Source organism: Gallus gallus, chromosome 6, assembly GCF_016699485.2.
Source record: "Gallus gallus isolate bGalGal1 chromosome 6, bGalGal1.mat.broiler.GRCg7b, whole genome shotgun sequence".
Classification (NCBI taxonomy): domain Eukaryota; kingdom Metazoa; phylum Chordata; class Aves; order Galliformes; family Phasianidae; genus Gallus; species Gallus gallus.
The window spans coordinates 29,074,688-29,095,882 of record NC_052537.1 but is presented as its reverse complement, the minus strand read 5'-3'; the positions used below and the strand labels follow the sequence as shown (position 1 = coordinate 29,095,882).

The 21,195-nt window shown below is 35.0% G+C and overlaps 1 protein-coding gene across 15 annotated transcripts in view; it reads right to left on the bottom strand.

Annotated features, from left to right (window-relative positions):
• The window catches only part of ATRNL1 (attractin like 1), a 419,950-nt gene that overhangs the window by 251,742 nt on the left and 147,013 nt on the right, over positions 1-21,195 (bottom strand). For all 15 annotated transcript variants that reach the window (XR_003075754.3, XR_003075755.3, XR_001467269.4 and 12 more), the window contains exons 21-22: positions 20,531-20,583; positions 146-240 (exon numbers count right to left, since the gene is read on the bottom strand). Coding sequence is in view for 9 of the 15 variants with exons in the window: in XM_421777.8 (XP_421777.4) it covers positions 146-240; positions 20,531-20,583 (148 nt within the window). In the remaining 6 variants the exon portion in view is untranslated. The remainder of the gene's footprint in view (positions 1-145; positions 241-20,530; positions 20,584-21,195) is intronic.

Below are 21,195 nucleotides of genomic sequence, written 5' to 3'. Positions count from 1 at the left end.
AGTTGATTTAGCATTTACAAAAAAATTCTTACTGAATGCACAAGAATCCTATCAATTTCCATAAAGTTGTGAAATATCTCTAATGCCTTATAGGCACCTGATAGATCTGAAATCTTAATCACTACAGCTAATCATATTTTCTTACCTGTTCTGGATTTGCTATAAAGTTTATGGCAGTGTGATGACGATCATCTTCTTGTAGTAAGCTGAAGGTAAATTGGTAATCAATCAAAAGGCTATCTGTGGGCACAAGAGAAAGTAGAAAGTAAATAGAAACAAGTGTTCATACATTAATAAAATATTGTGATTACCTAAAAGCTTTACCATTCACTTTTATTTTTAAAATCATAACGTCAGATGTATTCACATGCACTGTATAAATATTTGTGACTATACAATGTCTTAAAGCAATAAAAAAGAAAATTAAGTGAAGCAATGGCAAAAAACAAAATGACAAAAAAATAATTAAGAAATTGAGTTTATCACAGAGTCATCGTCCCTTGATTATTCCAAAATACAATATCAAGTGTTTCCGGAGTGTTACCAGTTCCCTAAGGTTACTCTGAAATAGTTATTCAAATACAATGTTCAAAATATTTCAGGTATTGTTTTCCAGTCATAAGTTTTACTGCGTTTACGTAAAATGGTTTACATAGCTACATTACTATCTCACAGTTTAGAATTAGTAGGTTTAAAGTTTTGGGGGAAAAAAAATTTACATCTACCATAAAACTTACATAGTTTGCAGGTATGGTACTATAGCAAATAACACTGCTAATAATGAAGTGGCACAGTGGAATTCTGAACAGAAATCATTTAACGTATCCATTTTAAATTGCCAGAATTCAAAACCATTTTCTAAATGGCAAGTGATATAAACTTTCGATACAAGAGAAACAAGTAGTAGCATAGACTCAGATTTTATTTCACTCCCAAATGACATTTGTTCTACAAGCTTTTCATTCAACCCATTAAGGTAACAGAGACGAGAAATTGCCGTGCTGTTTCTACCCATACAATTTCCTTCACTCAATCCCAACAGTGCTCTTCTTATGGCCAACTAAAGCTGACTTAAGCACAGAAGGGAGAAAGGAATACCATCAGATGACTCAGGTCATACTTAACCCTTCCTGAAAGGAGAACAAAATGATTGCAATAAGGCAGAAGACAGAGATTTTGAGACAACCCATTGAGTTCTTGAAGCTGGAAGAAGATTAAGTCATAGTAGGGTCATAAATTCAGTAATGACTGAAAAGGAATTTCCAGGGGCAAATGAGGCTGTATTTATCAGGTTTTCAGTAAAACAACCCCATCAACAAGGATAACAGTGTTGCATCTTAGAGACAGCTGTGGAAAATCCTGTTCAGGGCAACCAGATGGTCAAGAATCACAAGAGCCCCCAGAGACACAAACTGCGTTAGCAGTTTAATAATCCTTGTGCAACAGTCAGTCAGGAGCCAGAGATGGGTAGGGTGGATCTTGAATGCTACTTTACAGGGGCAAATATCTTCAGACCTAACAGAAGTTTTGTAAATCTAATCACCATGCTCCTACAAGAATCAAAAGATTCTGATTTTTTCCTCTATCACTGGAAATAAAGGGAGCCTTGTAAGTGTAAATGTACACGTGTGTAAAAATATGGTTAGACCCAAGCGGTCTTTGGCAATGAACACTAATAAATGATTACCATGCTCTATTTTGATCCATCTCTTGATGACACTGTACTAGCTATCAAAACCACACTAGAAAAATATTAAAAATAACTTTTAAAAAGTAAAGATAAACACAAAATCAGTAAATACAAAAAGAGTCACAGATTAAGTCGAAGGAAAAAGCTATGTCAGCCTTTTGTTGGACTCAGTAGTTTGCTTAATGCTGACAATCACCTTTTATACAGCAACATATAATCTGAAAAAAATACACTCTGGTATCCCATGGGAAATCTGACTTAGAAGGAGAAAAAAAGCAATAGATCAATGAAGTGTGAATACAGCCCACTGTAACATCCTAATAATTAAAGAAAATAGTAACTATTTATTTCACTGAGCAAAGAAAGAAAATAAACAAGAGCTGCATAAAAGGAATTACCATGACCATGGAAATGGAAAAGTCCACTTTATCTACCGCCAGTCAACAAATTTCAATTATTTAAATAAGTTGATCTTAACATTAAACTTAAGTAAGGAGTTTTGATCAGGTATTTTCAGCTTATGCAAGTGAAAGATGAATAATTATTAAATTTTAAATTATTGACACTATACTTCTATAACTTCGTAAATATAACTAAGAAAGTCTCATTGACTTGATTAGTACCAATATACCATATCAAAATAGGAATATTGCCATTACACCTATTAGACAGAGGTAAGAACAGTAAAAGGGATTAAAGGGATCAAAGAATCCTTTAATAACCACGAGTAGCAAGGCCAAAAAAGGCCTTGATAAAGTCTCCTGAACCGGTCAACTTGGAGGCAGAAATACACTGCAAATTACTGTGAATGTATGGTGGATTGGCACCAGAACGTGCATTCTTACAGAGATACTGGCTCCTTCAAGTGCTACGAGATGCAAGATGCTGTGTAGATAGGCCTTCAGAACAAGCTATGCGTCATTTGCTCACAACAAAATGACCATTTTAAAATGCCATAGTCTTCCTCTAAGACCAGAAAGACCATTAGCCATCTCACTTAAGATCTCGTCAGAAGACAAAATAGAGACCAGATATAAGGCTCTGGTATCCCAGCCATACAGAAGAAGCATGCAGAAGTGTCAAAAACTTCAAATCCTTAAAAAATTGATTTTTTTTTTTAATCCAGAAAGACCTGTAGTACAGAGAGACAAACCTAACCTATCTTGGCCACAATGTGGATGCTGCAGAACAGAAGTATATCCCTTCACAGATTATTTGAACTCAGAGAACACATCTGGAGTGCAAAAAACCAAAACAGAGCACTGCCTATTGTATTTACATAACTCATGTGCAAATGAAGTCAGTTGCAAATGAAAGAGCTGATATTTAGCAACATTCCTTCGCAGTATTCAGAGGATTGCTAAAGAATTAAGTTTATTTTCCCTCACAGCCTGGAGAATGGTTTACTTTCATAGTGAGCCAAAACTTTGAGCAAAATTTGCCTGGATAGATTCCATAAAACTAGATTTTAATGGAATATAAATTAGAAGAATTAATGTAAGAGAAAGTTCGAAGTGAAAGTAGAAATTAAAGGGCTGCAAAGACGACACTCCTCTGTTGTATCTGGGTCCAATTCTACCTCCTCTCTCTCACAGGTTTCATTCTCCAGACTGTATCAGGCAGTTTTACTTGGTGCTGCCAAACCCCATTCTGAATGTAATACCTAATACATAATCTGTGCTAACGTATTGTAAATACCCATAAACAAACTAAGCAGTTACACAGTATATCATACTGTATTTCCCAGTTCATAATGCCATTCAGTCTAGACAGCTTATCATGTAAACAAATACAAAATTTTAAGTAAAATTTAATTGCATAATCTGATCCATTCTGAATAGTAAAATGTATAAATAGCTAAATTGTTATTCAATGTACATATAATGCATACTTTTGATATATAGCTACATATGATTACAATCAGGAATTCAGAAATGCCTGAGACTTCACTGCCAGTACTTTTGTTTCTAGTGTAAATTTTGATCAAGTCAACCACAAGTGTTACTACCCTTTGGATAAATACAAGACATTTCCTAAGTGCCTCTGTTTATAAAAACACAAGCAGAACAGATTGTTTAAATCAGGAAATAAATCTGTATCACAGATATAGGAAAATTTAGACATCTCTCTGTATTTATACATAGCATAGGATGAAAAAAAAAAAAAAAAACAAAAGCACAGCCACCAAATACCAAACACAATAATCAAACTACCATAGAAGCAACACCTGATAAAGGCAATCATTTTCAACTACCTGATCTATACAAAGAGCAAGGTTGCAAAACTTGTAAAATCTGATGAGCTCTGAAAACCAAATAAACAAATGCAACCAACAAGACTTCTGTAATATTTTTATTTCTAACACTTATCAATAACCATTATGTTTCAAAAGCCAATATCTAAACTAAGAGTATTCTTTCAGTGAATTGCAGAATAAAGTGCTTGGTTCTCTAGAATTACAATTGATACAATTGCTTTGGATTTTTATTTTCTTTTGACTTTTTTTTTTTTTTTTTTTTTTTTTTACAATTGGTTTGTTTGGTCAACTGTTTCACGTTTGTGTAAGAGAAAAAAGAGCCCTGTGTGTGAACGTTGTAGTAGTTTCTCTTAAGATATCTTCCACATATCGGTTTTACAGTCAAAGCTTAAAAGATAAAAAAAATAAAAATCTCGATTATGAATCCCACCTTTGTTGAAAACACTTTTCTTCAACCTAAATTAAATTCTCAACACGTTTTTAATTCACAAAGTGTTAATTAGCTATAATGATTTTCTAAGTAGACTGGGTTGTTAACTATGTTAAGCGCTGCATAGATTCTTCTCTTAACTACGGAAGAAATGTTAATGACATTACAGAATAACGGTCGTATTCTTTAATTTTTAAAAAAATTAACTAAAAAAGAATTTATCTGAATCACACTGACTTTTCAAGTTACCTGTTTTCCTATACATCCCCAGTGTTTTGGAAATATTACACATTTTCATTTTAGCTTTAGATTGGTTCAGTAAAATTTTAATATCCAGCATTTCACACTTTCTTATGCCATCAATATTCTTCATGCTTACATTGCCTACTTATTTTTTTAAAATAAATATCTTTTATAATTTAAGTTCAGAATTTCCCTATGCCAGTGAGCAAGAAAAAGTCACTGAGACACTATCACAGTGTCTCAGCAGTAATCCCCTCTACTTTGGACTGACACAAATGACTGTTAAACGCCTGGCATGTTTGCTCTGCAGCCCAGATCTTCATCTCAAATCTGATCAAAGATACATGTGACTCAAGGGGCATCCAGGCAGAATTTAAGCAGCCACATGCTAGAGAGCTATCTGTAAACCCCTCTGAACTTTAACCTCTAAATGTTCTAATTTCTCTAACATTTTTCCTGAGAAATCTCCTGCTCAACAAAACTCAACAAACCCACAGCTGAGGTGTTATTTCAGCACTCGCTGTACTTTGAATCTACAGTCTGGGTATTCTAGAGCTGAAGGCCCCCAAGCAACTCTCCCAGTGATGAGATACTAAGCTCAGTTCCTGCAGAATTCAGCACAGACATGCATGGTGCTTGGCAGAGATCCCACCACATTGTGTGCTACCTTCTTTTTGATAGTATTAAAACTGAGTCCTATTTTTGTCTAGCAGGATGTGTGCCTCTGTCAACTCAGTGCAGGCAAAGGAGAAGCAGTGGGAGGATTCAGGCCACCAGGGGAAAAAGATTCAATTTGCACACAGATGGAAAGAGACAAGAGGTAGTCAAATGACACAGGCACTCAGTAGGCAAGGAGGAGTCCCACAGTCCAATTTCTGTTCTCAAGCCATTCCTTCATTTTGTATTAAAAATTATTGAATGAAATAGAAAAAGAACATTGGGATACAAGAGCACAATACAATCCCAACATCATCAACAGCCAGACATAACAAGGACTCATGGTTATTGAGCCTTTTCATATCTCTATTTCAAAATTTTCAAAACTCTTGACAGCTTTCACTGTCAACAGAAATCAGTAAAATCAATTCAAAATGTCAGTAATGAGCACATGTGAAAACACAACAATAATTAGGCAAAGAAAGCCATTTAATTGAATGAGAAAATAAATTTCAAAGCAATTCTTTAATCCTAATATTACTGTTAATTTCAAAAACTGAGCTCTTTCTTCTATGAAACCCACGTCTTTCAATATGGCTAGTAAGGGAGTTTTCTGCTCACATCCAATGGGGAGAAGACTTATTCTGATATTTAAGCTTTTATATTAGAAGTAAACTGTGTTTTCTATAATACAAGAATATTCCCAAAGGAACAAAGACTGGATGGAAGCTGTGAAAGATTTGAAATTCTACTTCACTACTTCTGAGTGCCACTAAAACTCTCTAAGAATATACAATTATGCTATTATTTAAAAAAATGGATATATGTAATATAACAGTGATAAAGTTATATACAAAAAGGTATGTTAAAGAGGAATATTAAGACTGTAAAATGAACCACTACAACCAAGGTTGCCTGTGAATTATTTTTGGGTGAGTGCTCTCTTAATGGGCAGCTATTCAACATTTTGTTCTCTGCTCAGTACTTAGTGTTGGGCCCATGCCTCATTTACTACATACTACACAAACCCTTCTCCCAAGACTGAATTAATTTCTAGCATGGCTTTCTACAGTATTCATCACTATCATTTTCTAAGTTAAGTTCTTCAGAAAAGTTAATGAATTTGTTATAATATTACTGTGAGATGAGCAGGCACTATTAGTCCATTATTACAGGACAGAAAATGAAACAAAGAGACCAAGGACTCAATCCATTAATCATGAGTAGCCAATCGAAAGTATCTAGAATATGACCTTTTTCATATTTCAAATTAAGCAATAATACATATGATCATTTTTATTTTGTTGTTCCTTCCATCATTCACTACGATTCTTTCAACTTTTTCTAGAAAAGGAACATACATTCAGCTACGTGACCACTGACGTGTACCCCACAAACAGTTTCATTCTGTTTATTCTGAAGGGAAAGACCCTAGGGAAAGAGTATCCAGACATGATATTAATAATTACATGATCCTGCCCTACTAAAGAACAAAAATTGTGCTAGAAATTAGTTCCTCCACTTTCCTGGCATTGAATACCTACATAGCATATTTCAGTTTCAAAGGCGTTTTTATTAAGCAACTTTGATCAGGCAGAAGATTCTAGAGAATTGTTTTTCTCTTGAGCTGCATCGCCCTTTTGCCTGTTGTTTCCAATAGAGCATCCCATTTTTCCCATTAGGAAGGAAAGAATGAACCTGAGTTCCTAGCAAGGATGTGTATAACTAGATATATTTATGGGACTCATGCTGTTGACTGGTGGCCTTTCTCCTACAGATTCTGTCACATCATTTCTTAATATGTATTTCAAAATTGAAAGTGAACTCGCAAAAACTTTTCATTACATTCAAGTGTTCAGAGAAAGATGTTCAGTATTTTAACTCCAAAAATTAACGTTCAGAGAAGTTCCTAGCCAGAAGTACCACAGTACATGTCAAAAAGCCCTGCATCATGCTAACAGACCCACGCATAACGTAGCTTAGCTCCTTTTAGAGCAGCTGAGTTCCTTTCAGAGCAGCTGATTCATTCCACTGTCTGTACCTAACAGTCACCCACTGTCTCGTTTTAGTCCTATGTTAAAACATGTTAGTAACCAAAAATTGCTTGTCTACTGTGACAGGAAAAGTCATGTTTTATAAATGTTGAGGATCACATGATCTTCACCTGATCAATGACTAAAGTTTTATATTTCTTGTTTGTTTAACAGCAAGGTACAGGTCATAGAAATATGAAACGCCTCTTCACTCACTGAACAAATGTCTGGCCTTACACACAACAGTGTACATATTAACAAAAACTTTTAAGATCACAGATAAGAGACCATATTTTAACCATTCACTGCTACCAATAACATTATTTCAATATTTTTTTCACAGTAAAAGGGACAAAAAAAGGACAATTACATGCCTGAATTGGTACATTTTCATGATAATTCTGCATGACCAAATACACTAATTCTGTGAACAGACACATCATAAAATAGCACTGTTCTATTTTGATTTCTTGAAATCACTTTTGAAGATAGAGCAGGAACCCCACTCATGACTGCTACATAGCTCCATCAGTCAGTCTACCTACATTCTTCTATTTAGGGAACTCCCTATTCATGAGGATTCTAAATGTTATACTTCAACCTCTTCTGCGTACAGACAATTTGCCTCTCTTTTGCTCTTTCTAAGCGATTTTTCTCTATTTTCAGTAACTTTGTTGAGAATAGCCCTATTCATATTCAACTTTGTCAGCAGAAGTGTTCCTTTTGAAATCAAGTTTCATTATCAAATGCTATAAATCAAATTCATTTGTGACCAAAATAAGTTCTGCTTGTATTACAAAGTTAGGGGACTACTACCAGAGCTATTTTCAGTCAGGATAATTATTTTGAACGCTCAGAGCAGCTGTTTGATTCATTCTATCATCAGCTTCTGTCATCCATTGCCTCATTTTTGTTGTTATATTAAAATATGTTGCTATCCAACATTGCTTGTTCATTGTAACAAAATAAGTCATTTATTGTAAAACTTGACTATCAACTAGCAAAATTTGCATTTCTGATAAATGTAGTAAGAGTGAAATGAGCTTTAAAAGGCTCCAGCAATTACTAATTAAATGCTTCTTTCCATGTAGAGAAAGCACGTGAGAATGAATTTCACAGAAGTTCAAAGTTATAATAAAAAACAAAAAATAGAGTAACAACAAATTAGTGTTTCTTTTAATGTACCTTAAAAAGATAAACCACTAAAACGACTACAAAAAGACATAGGGATTGCTGTCATAATCAACAGATTGAGTAACTAAATTTTGTTGAAAGAAATTGTCTTGCAAAATGTTAATGTTGCTAAATGTTGCTAATAGTCTAGGTTCACTCTACCTCAGCCAAAACTTTCTGAAGACAACTTAGTTCTTTCTAAAATAGCTGCTTACAACATGCAGACTCTTGTTCATCACTGGTGAAAAATGCAGAGCTATTGGTGCTAACTATCTTGAAAAACAGTTGTCTGTAGCTGAGAATCTGCTGTTAGAATTTGCTATTGTGCTCTTTGAATCTCTTGTAGTTTCCATGGAAATAAATTAGAGGCATTACCTTTGGAGCAACCTACATAGTTGGGCATTTGTAATCGTTTTTGTTCCAGCTCTTCAATAATTCAATACAGACATCAGAAATTAAACAGCGACCTCTGAGTGATCAAGTATTACAAGGAAACAGAACATGCACTTTGAAAAATGGCTACAAATATACACAGAAAAGTATTCCTTTAATATTTCGGTGTTTTCAACATTCTTTCTTCCTTTTTCTCCTCATTTAGCTGATATTTGCTTATGAAACCCTAAATCTACAGTCCCAAATGTCAGAACTTACTCCACACTGCTCAGCTCTACATGAGCTGTATAAAACACACAATGTACATTGAAGTTGAGATGTTTCAACTTTGCTAATATTCCTTGTTGTTTCTCAAACAATTTTAACATGTTAGTATTGAGGATTAAAATCCCTTATAGCAAATGAAACCTTAACGCTTTCAGGAAAGCTTCAGTTAATACTGAATACAAATACATGTTGTATACCCCACTGTGCAGCCTCCTTTATTAGAGCATCATGAACTGCAACAGGTACTTGCATTGTAAAAAAACAATATGCTAAAGCACTTTCTCACAACAGGCAGTAGAATATTTTTGCATTAGAACTTCTAAGAGATGTAAGATATGAATCTTTTCATTTAAAATAAGAGCAGGTGTATTTCTATTAAAATCTGCTGATTTAAATAATAAATTTTTCACTGCTTTTGGCTCAGTGATGAAATCTTAAAACTTCAATTCATTTACAAATATTGCCTACTCTAGCCTATGCAGCCTTTAAAACAGAGAGAAAGAAGAGACTGGCAAGAAAAAATAAACCCAGATTATTTTCCCCACTCCCTGCACATTTTGATGGTAGAGCTGGCGGTTAAGCATGTAAAATAATAAACTGTTTGCTTAAGCTAACCAAATGGAAATAACACAGAGAGAAAAAAATAGAGCCTTGAAATGCTGATTTTTCTCAGTCACCCACTCCTCAGTGGAGATTTATTCTTTGCTTCAGAGAGGGAACCTTGGCCACTGTGGCAGGGCTCACTACCTCCTTTCTGAAATAACTTGCAATATTCAATTTCCACCCCAAACAGCTGTCAGACATTAAAGGTAATATTCATTGCACTATTTTTTTCTGTGAAACAGGAACCGGCTACAGCTGTGTTTTTATTAACTCATGACCTTTTTGGCCACACAAGGAAGTACTGCTAACCAAAGTGCACAAACAGAATAAACCACTCCATTTTCTGCTTTGTCTAGCAGTGACTAGCTTAACACAGAGCTATTTCCACTTTGTGATAGATGTCAGACATGAGCTCTTTAACACAACTTATCTAGGAACTGGAATATCATGCAAAATAACAACAAAATGTAGAGAACAATGTGACAGCCTGTTTGCTTTCATTATTGAAAAAGCACAGACAGTGAATATCTTCTACATCTGATCTTCACAGATCTAGTATCATGGTAAGTAATCCATTACAATGAACACAAGGAAAGCAATCTATCTGCATGATGTAGTTTTGCACTGTCTTTTCAAGATCAGTTCAGTTTTTCTCTACCATATAAACGACTGCTTGGTTTAATAAAGTCCTACCCTCATCTTTTCTTTCATTAGCTGTTCCTAATGTCACAAACAGTTCTAATACTTGAAAATCTGTCTAGCTGTATTTTCACGGATTTCTACAGAAGCGATACACATTTCTACTCAACAAGACTAGAATCCTGAAAATGTCACTTTATTGACAAAAAAAAGTGAGATTCTTGCCCTTTGTAAAAAAAATTCTGCCCATATTTTGCACAGCTTATCATTTTTACAAAATTATTCTGATTGTCATGGCACTTCCTTAAGGGGGTAACACAATAAAGCATATTCATTTACTCATGCTAGTGAACACAAAGAGACAAATCAAATGCATATATATTACTTCTCCACCAGTGTATCTTCATGCTTCTTGACAGTGATATTTTTCAAATTTCCCTTAATGTCATTTGCTATTGTATCTATTTTGCTAATGTGCATTGCTGAGTTTTGACCTCACACAGTTTGCAGTTCCATTTTTTCCCAGTGTTACCCTTTATATCAAGTGATGAGTAAATTACACTTCGCTGCCAATGAGTTATATTTCTGTAATATATTTTAAAATGATATTTACAATTCAAGCTAAGAAAAAGTGACGAGTCACTGACTACTTTAAAATATGCTGAAATTGAGCTGTTAGCAATTCAAAGAGAAAGCTGAACTTGATAATGGCCATTTTTCAACATAATATAAATTTTCTTAAAGTTCATAAATCCAAAGTTCTACCATTGTTGTTAAGCATAAATAAACCTCGGTATATTTCAATGATCAGAGCCCTTCATCCAAATACCATGTAAGGGCTTCACACCACTCATTATAAAGCAGAAAACATTATTGACTGCTCTCTTGATTTTTTCAAATGTGTGCTAAGATTAGGTGGTTCAAGACACCTGCATAGCAAGTCTTGTGCTAACAAGACAGTTAATTAAGTGCTCAGGCTGTAATAATAGAAGAGGCTAAGCTGTCCTTAAGCAGTTCATATTAGCCAGTGGCGAAAAATATCCCAGCTGACATAGAAAAGCTATTAGACCGTTTGAAGAACTCCCAAAGGAACCAACAGAAATTCTCCTACAAACCTTAAGCTCCTTTCCTATTGAAGCCAGGTATTTTTGTTGCTTTTTCTTATTTCAACTGGTTCAAGATTTCACTACAGATCTCTCCTCAAAGTCTCTCTGATCAAGAATTCTCTTTTCCCTAGGAAGTCAGCAGTAGAAGCAATACAACTGTAAACCCATCACAAAGGTAAAAGAGCTGGATTTCCCTACTCCAACAGAAGGTAAACTAAAGAAATACAGACGGTTCCTTTCCCGTTCCATTTGCTTCTTACAACACCAGGCTTGGGGAGCTCTAAGGCCTCCCAGGTGTTTGAGGAGTGACACTCCACTTCTTTAGGGCCATGCCAGGAAAAAAAAAAAAAAAAAAACACATGCAAAGCACAACGTAACAACTCAAAAAAGTACCCATCTCAGTGAATTCCAGGTCAATAAACAAAATAAAATACTGCATATATGCAGATCTTTGGATCGGTTTCCTTCTAAATCAAAAAAATGCTTCACTTGTGGGCTAGAGTATAGTGAAAAGTATTTCTTTTTAATGAGTTCCCCAGGCCAGATTCTCCCTTTACAGAGCAGCATTTTATAAGTAATCATTATTTATATTGCTTATATTTTCTTAACATTACGTAGTACTTGAATGTAATAGTAATAGTTACAAAATATTATGGCATCCATGGAATAACCATATAAATAATGAAAGAACCTAGTTCAGACATCTATTTGCATACATTTAAATATTTGTCTATTATCAACTTCTGCTTAAAATTTAGGAAACTCCATCTTTAGCCATCTTTTTTTGGCTAAATGTACTCTAAATAAAAAAGTGTATCTAAACAAATTGTCACTAAAGTTAAACGATCTACTTTGGCAAAAGTAACATAAATAGTACATGCAAGGAGATGTCAGCTGGTAAATTCACTGATACATAAGTAAAAACTATCAGAGAAAGGCAATAATCCTTATTTCAAAACTCAAGTCTGACTTCTGAAACAGATACACAGAGAAAATTCCCAATTTTAAAATAAATAGAAAGATTTGCCAATTCATAGCAAAATCTGAAGATGACTGGCAACAAAACTGTTTCTTTAGCCTGCCCAAAACTAACTGCAAGCCAACCTAGCATTTGGCAAATGAGTACACAGAGCCTGGGGTGAGATCGTGATACTTAATTAGGAGCTTGGTATGGTTATTGTTTTAATTCCTTGGAAGGCTACAATTCATTTGTGTGGTTATTTTAGCTTAGGGCAAACACTCTGTTGCTTTTTTTTTTCCATGTTCTTAGTTTGTTGAGACTAATCTTTTCTAAAACTACCTAGAATTGCCTGATTCAAACTATAATCTGCTCTACTAGAGTCTTGAAACACCAGCATTTCTTTTTAAATAGAATTTAGTTGTATAAGCCTGCATATTCAAAAGACAATGACAGACATTCTTATGTATTTATAAATAATAAAAATTGCCTCAGTCTGTATCAAAGTCAATCAGTGCTGGATATAATTGGAGGAACTCATTAATTGAAGTCAAGCATGACAGTTTTACAATTACAATATGTAACCAGCTTAAATTAATGCTGTCCCAAAAAGAAACAGGAATTCTACATATCAGTAGCAGAGAATCTAACTGCTAGTACATATCTCACAACTCAACTAAAACAAATACCATTTCAGTAGCATAAATTTATTGTTTCTGCCCTTTAAGATTCAACTTAGTTTTTAAATATCCGGAACATCTGTGTTAACAGTGGTATTAAAAGTTCTACTTGCTGTTTATCTCCAAAAACAGTCTCCTTGGAATGTTCTTGAGTTGAATCTTTTCCTAAGCATAGCAAGTCTGCCATCTAGTGCCTTATAGCCATCTCTAATACATGCTTTATTTGATCCTTTTAATTATTATTATTTTAATAAAGGATGTCATGCTCTAAGTTCATAAATGCATATACATGCACTTGTGCACACACAGTGTTTAAAAGTCACATTTAATCTTCTTGCTGACAGATTGCATTATGTATTTCAACAGCTATTAACCCATACAGCCATCTTCTACTCTCGCTTATTGATTGTGAGAACTACTCATATGCTGAGAGCAACCAGAGCCAAGCGTCATCCCAGATCTTGCACCCACCTGCTCCTAGAACAACGGTCTTCAGAGGCTGCTTGTGTGTATGGCCTATAACGAAACTCAAATTATAAAGTCGAGAAAAAGAAAAAAAGTTATGTTCAAATATTAAGGAAAGACCAGGTAGATTGAACTATCAACTGGTCAGACTAAGCCTGAAATGTATTTCGACAACAAAAATAAGAATGCATTATCTGAGGACCATTGTGCTTTAAGATAGTATTGAACTGATGCTTCTAAAAAGTGAATATAAGTAAGATGCTGCCACAAATTACTGACCTTTAAAATCTATCCCCCACAGCAGTATCTTGAAAGATGGTTTGCTGTTACAAACAAGCAAAAAGTCAGAAAGGAAAAATATAAACACCCCTAAAGAAGTACTAAAACCTTTACCCCAAAGTGCAGATATCAAAAATCAGTTAAGATTTATTTTTCTTAATTTTTATTGAGAAGAATTTTAAATAAAAGGAAATTTTGGATATAAATAGGGATACAAGGAACATAAGAACTAAGCGTTTGGTTTTGTTTCAGACACCACACGCTTTGCATAACAATATCCCTTAAAAGATTCAAAAACAAAATTTTACTCTTTAGAAGGGGAGCGAAAATGGGTAAGGACCGTCATTCCTCTTTATTTTGCCCTTTTTGAAGTCCTGGAGTATCAGGCAATGGGGCTAACGCAGCTCCAGGACTGCAATATAAACCTTACAAGGTTTTACAGCCAGAAGCATTCCCTTTTTCCTCTCGAGCTCTCTTCAGAGATACCAGATTTTATTTGAAGAGCATCCTCTGAACACACACCGTGCTTCCTCACCAATTTCAGTTACGAAAGTATCTTGGTAAGTTGCTGATATACCAAGAGAACTGAACATTGCTATCCTATCTGCACGCCTGCCAAGGAAACAAGGAAGAGCTATAATTGTTTAAATGCTGAGAATATGGAATGGCATTGTAAAGCTGTAAACCTATTATTCATAGGGCTCTCCCAAAAACTGCTACAAAATATTTAATACCTCACATACTATCACATCCATCCATGAAATGTATTTTAAGTGAAATATAAGAAAATAATGTAATAATAAAATAACTTAAAGATATCCTTGGATTTGTTTTAAATCTACAAGTATTATTTCCCCACTAGTTGTTACGCTGGATCTTTTTATTGATGAACAACTGAGAATTCAGCAACTCTTTCCCCAACTTTACATTTCCTCCCATTATGTCCACTGGGCCAATAAGGACACTGAGTGGTGACAGTGCTTTGCAGTGTCACCTTAAGGTTTCTGCGGATGGGCCTACCACCCCACTTTTTTATATGCTTCATCCCAGAACACATGAAACAGTGGCCGATGATTTACTGCACAGCTGACATTTCCTAAAACATTGAGCTGAGAGAAAAAATAGAGCTGTGGAAGAAAACACAACAAAGCTAGGAAAACAGTTAAAATTTGTATGGCCTTTCAGCCACTTTTATGGACAGATATTAGTGCTTCCTCTTTTCTAAAGGCTTTAAATCCAACAAGCCAAATCTCCTTTAGAGACAGATATTCTGGCAAAGATGTTGGGGGAGGGGGGTGGAGGAGTAATAAAAAAAAATCAATAAATAGGTTTTAACTTCACAGAAGGCCATGAATCATTTAGTCCATCCCTGTTTTAATTCTCTTCGTAAGTGACCCATCCCTCTTTACCTCTACACATTCTTGGATTCTCTAATCCTTCTCAAAGGTCATCTTCTAATCTCCCACAAATTTAAAAGCAGGCCTGCTCTGCAACATAGCAAAGTCTATAATATTACCCTGGATACATAATGCATATCCTTTTGAACGCAAAATACAAAATTCTTCTGATTTCCCTTTGAGACTATATATAGTCATACATCCACAAAATGTTGTTCACCTTTGGGTTAGACAAACAGATTAATCAAAATGATAAGTTATTGCAATTTTATTGCTTGCAACTACACTCCTATGGTGCATTGCAGAATCTGTGAATGCTTCATACTTTGAATTGTCTTGCCACGTAACCCACTACTGCTGCCTATTTCAAAAGAGCAACCAAATGAAGAACTACCACTGTTGATCTCAGATTCCAAAAGCAGAGGAGAAGAGTGCTTCTAGGCACATTTAAAACAGTAAAAGGGAGAAAGAAACAAAGGTCTGTCAAGGTATATCTGAGTATAGTTTTTAAGTACTTTTTCTTAGCTGGCTACTCAAGTGGGCTTTGGCTAGGAATTGTCCTGGTGGCACGGGCAACACTGGAGAGCTCTGATCCAGCAGTGTAGCTCAACTCTGCTTGGAGCACAGGAAAAGTTTCTGCTCACACTCTTACTTGGGAGTTTTAACAGAATGGACCCAAAGCAGAGAGGACTTGTGAATGCTTTGTGCTAAACAACTCATCTAGAAATTCTGACAACCATGCAGGTGCATAACGCAGTTTATACTCACAGTACTGATTTGATGAAAGCGTCTAGTCTATGTCTGCACAGAGTAGTTGTCGGAAACAGATACTCTCTTTGTTTGAAATGTAGCATTGGAACTGAGACACTTAAAGTAACGTACATATAGCAGACATTTTGGAAAGCTTTTGACCTTAATTATGCAGATTTCTGAAAGAAGTTTATGCAGTAAGGTATAATATCCTTTCAAAAGGAGTGACTGTAAGCAAGCTTATAATCCACCCTCTATGTAAAAACAGATCGTGAATTATGTATTTAAACTCTCATTTCTCTAGAGCACTGGTTTAACTATATATCCATTTATGATTTAAAGCACTGTGTCCAAATACAACCCGGGTCAGAATCTCAGAAGTGGCACTTGTCCCAGTGACTCTTTCCAATCAGTCTAAAACCATCTGGTTGCTGCATGTTCCTTTGCACCCAGGAGCACTGGTTCTGACAGCAGCATATTTCTAATGCTGACATCTGAAGAACTAATCCAGCAATTTGGATGCGTACTTTGCTATCTAGGTGTCACTGTTATACATCACACTGGCTCAGATACCAAAGAACAATAACGAAAACAAATACAAATGCATCATGACAAAATACTATATTTATGGTTTGCGTACATGCATAAGTCAGCTGAACAACCATTTCTGGCCTCCATTCAAAATTCATTTATATGGATTAAATCAGCTTGCAATCGTACACAGAAAAATGGGTTTCTAACAGTAAGGTCTGGAGATACTGAGCCTCCTACCTAGAAAGACAGAGGAAAAACCCAGAAGCAGAACTCTCCAAGAGCACTTACAAAGGCAAACAAATCTGCCTCTTCAATTAATGAAGCTCCTCCTTTTTTATATATATATTCTAATTTTTATTATTTATAAAAAATCTTGGATATTATTTTCTCTCATATTACTAAACAGTGGCATTTCCGACATTCCTGGCCCAAGAAATCCTTCCTCTTATGAACTTCCTGAGCTGCAAATTGTTGTATGCAAAGAAGGAAACATCACTGTATAGTCATCCATTTCCTATACTATTCCCCTGATATTCATATATTCAGCTACTCACAGCATGGTAGTAGAACAGATAGACCATCATACAGCTGCTCATACATTCTTATACTTTCAATATTTTTCTAATTTTTATATCTGTGTTTGGGGTTTGTTCTCATTCTCATCCTCTGACAAGTTTGTTTTCGCTGTTGTGCTTTTTCAACCATGCCAAGAAGTCATGAAAAATGAAATTAAAGTAAGTATAATAGAAGCAATAGGCTGAAGTTTTCACACAATCTGTATAATATAATATTGCAATGTCCCATTATGAATGTTCTATTTACTTTCACTAAGTTTTGATAATTTTAACCAAGTAGGGAAACTACTCATGTCCAGTGCTGCCAAGATTTGAAATGATGCATTAGAATGAAATGTGATGTTTAATGAGCTGCTCCTGTCATTCATAGAATTTGATGACATTTCTGTTGTTTATCTTCCTGTGATAGCATCTGTATTTTTTTAACATCTATAATGTTTCAACATGATATATAAAACTCATTTATATATATATATATACACACACACACACGTAAGTACGCACATATATATATCATTCTTTTTGATCATGCCAGATCTTTCTGTAAGTGTTCTTCTGTTCTCATTAGTGTGCTCACATCACTTCTACAGTCATAGCAATATCTATGCACAGCACTCATATTGCGCTTACTATCTATCACTACTAGAAGAAAAAAATAAGGAAGAAATTAAAATAATCTGTGCTATCCCACTGGCTAACTACTGGGTTTAGAGATTACTTACTAAGTTAACAGTCAATTGATGTTAATACCAGGGCCTAGATCAACACCAGTCTGTTCCCCCTTTCTGGTCTTTAGGATAGGGATGACAGGCAAGAGGGAGAAGTGCAGGCAAGAGTTAGGCTTGTTGGGAAGAGAGCAAGAGGTGGAAATAGCTGAATTTTTACATGGCAGTAGGTATCAAGAGTTGCAGAAGTTTCTATCAGACAACAAGCATTCTCAATCCACACCCTGATGTTAAGAGAAACTCAGGCCAACCCATATCATACAAAAGTTGGCCATATACTCAGAACTGAATTCTAAAGCTTGAGCTAAGAAAAACATTCCAGTTAAGGATAGCATTTACACAAGTGAATAAAAATAAAATTTAAGCACATAAAATGTACTCATTTTGAAGATGGCTAAACTTAAGCATGTAACTAAAAGCTTTCCAGAAGATCCCAGCCACTACAGAGAATTATTCTGGTATTCCTATTTCAGTGCCATTCATTCACTGATTTTGGTTATAAAAGGAAGAAACAAATTTGCTTAGAAGTTTTATTTCTCATAAACCTATGCTGATTATAAGTATACACTCTTCTCTGTTCATTTGTTTTTCCTTGGTATTTTCCTTCCTCCTGAGCAATAACTACTAGCATGATGTATAAAACAAGAATATGCTTCACTTCAAGGAGAAGCAATTGGCAATACAGGTGTTTAAATAGGAAGTTCCTATGGAGTAGCGAAATAAGTACAGAAAAATAGCATCCAAATGCATATCTTCTACAGAAGCAAAACATTCTTATATAAATGACAGTTAATATTAAAGTCATACTTTAAAATACTTAAGCATATAAGAAATGAAAGCTGCGCTTTATGACAAATTTTAATACATGATTTAGCAGGTAATGAATGCTGCCGATAAGCAATTGTCACTGAAATCTTAGGTCTGCCCGTTATCCATAAATTAACAATCATTTCTCATTATGATACATTATCCACTAAATGTTAGACAGACAGAATTCCATTATTTTAATTAGTGCGGATCCCTTCTTACCTCCAGATATAATAGTTTGTAAGCTACATTTTAAATTACTGAAAGTATTAGAAGATTTATCATTCCAAAACAACAAGATCTTTAAAATATTTTCAAATTTGACAGAATACTGGTAGTGGGATAAAGGTGAAAGGCTATCTTGAATACAGTACAATTTGTCTCCAATATGATTTATAGACCCAAACTGTAACATGATAGCAAAAAATAAGGTTTTCCGTGGAGGTGCCTGAGGTCTACAAATCTCATTACCGTCATTTCTTTTCCACCTCTAAATTTAATAGCTTTGATTTTTAAGGGGCAAAACAAACACTGATGGACATATCCAAAACATCTTCTTTAGCACTATTTCTCATGTACTCATTACCTATCTTTGATTCCATATAATTTATAAAACAGATAAGAAAATCCAAATCTCTGAATAATGAAATTTCTGGTTTAAAATAGTAAGAACGTATCCATGGAGACAAACAACAAATGAAAATTAATTTATTTGATTTGAATTATCTTCTAATCATAACTCTAAGGAGTATTTCCAACTAGGTCTATTTTATATCAAATATCAACAATTACAATAGTATGTTTTAAATCAATTATTTAAACATGGACCTGCAATTTGAAGTGTTACAAACAAACTTGTCTGTGGAAAAAAAGCAAAATAATTTTATAATTGGCAAAAGGTGTAAGCCTAGGCATATGTCAACATCTGTAATATAGTACGTCTATTTTGTTCAGTAAAACAGATTTTGCAGATGCAAACCATTAAAGGTAGAAAGAAACATTAGTAAAGAGAAAAACATTCATTTGTTAGGTAGATTATGCCTTAAAGAGATTCTAAAACAAAACTTTTGTGTGCGTTCTGAATGGATGCTAGGAATATACCCAGAGATACTACTCTATGTAAATTTAAATTGGAGGTCGGAATGATGTTGGGGAATAATAGACAAATGGATTCAGTCTAACATGGAGCAGGTATGTGCAGAAGTCTGAAGAGATAACACAGTGTTCTTCAGCATCACAGTTTTTTATGATGATTAAAATTACTATTTAACATTGATATTGGCTCAGCAAAATTGGCACATCTCTCTAAGGGATTTCTGCACATGGGTAATAAGCATTCCTATGCCTTCCAGTCTTTCAATAGGACTATCAGAAATGTAATGCTTTAAAAGTTGATTTGCCCAAGGCACCTTTTCTGCAACTATAAGGACATGCAGACAACACAGGTGCTTTACCGTTTATGATAGTCTGGAGAACTGCTGTGCATCACACCCCTTGGAGGTACACTGGCTAAGCCATTCACAATGCCCTAAGAAAATGCTACTGTTTGGTCTATTTGCATTTTCCTATCACAAATTCTGTCATTTAAATAATGATGCAATTATATGTTCCTTTTGTTCACATACAGAGTTATAATGCAGTGACTTGGTCATTTCCTCTACCTTTGGAGTAACTTCCAGTAGACTTTAATTTGCTTTCTCTAGTAACAACCAGAGAAGCCCAAGGGGGCATTTCATTTTTCAAAGAATCAATAGGCCCCAGCTTCAAAAAATCCCAAGAAAAATATTTAGTTTTTCAGAGGCAACAAAATTACCACACAATGCATAAACAGCATTTAAGTACTGAACATCAAAAAATATAAGTACTCACAGTAACACGTTCCCCTAAGTGGATTTCCAAGATACCTATTTTCAGAGTCACAGCTGCAGGGGGGAAAAAAGACAAAAGCAAACATTCCCATTAAATAAAGCACAGATTTTATACAAATGTAGCTAGAATATTTATTCCAAATAGCATGAGCTTGATTAGCAGCAGCACCAGCACAAGGAAATATAAAGTATGGGATATATTTCTTAATCAGAATGAGCTACTTTCTGGAAGAACCTCTCTTCTTCAAAAAGTAACCAACAGTGATGAGGCTCCTGAAAAGGCACTTCAGTTGTGCTTAAAGTGGACACCTGCTGCAGGCCTCAGTGTTTTGTGTCCACTGTTGGATAAATGGGAGCAGGGCTGGGAGGCTGAGCACAGGATCTGCCACTATCTGACCCAGGGTCTGCTCACCCCCTGGGTGCCATCGATCCCTCCACTGACTCTCTCCAAGGAGACAGCACTGATCAGGCAGCTGACCACTGCAGAAACTATTTGCAAGTAAATCCCCCCTAACATGCACAGTCCCAAACCTCTATCAGAGCAGGCTTTGCACCCTTATGTAACCTTCCACATATGCTCAAGCCGCTCCTTCAGCGATGGAATATACATCCTCAGCTTCAAACACACAAACACGTTATTTCAAATTCTTTTATATGAAAACAACA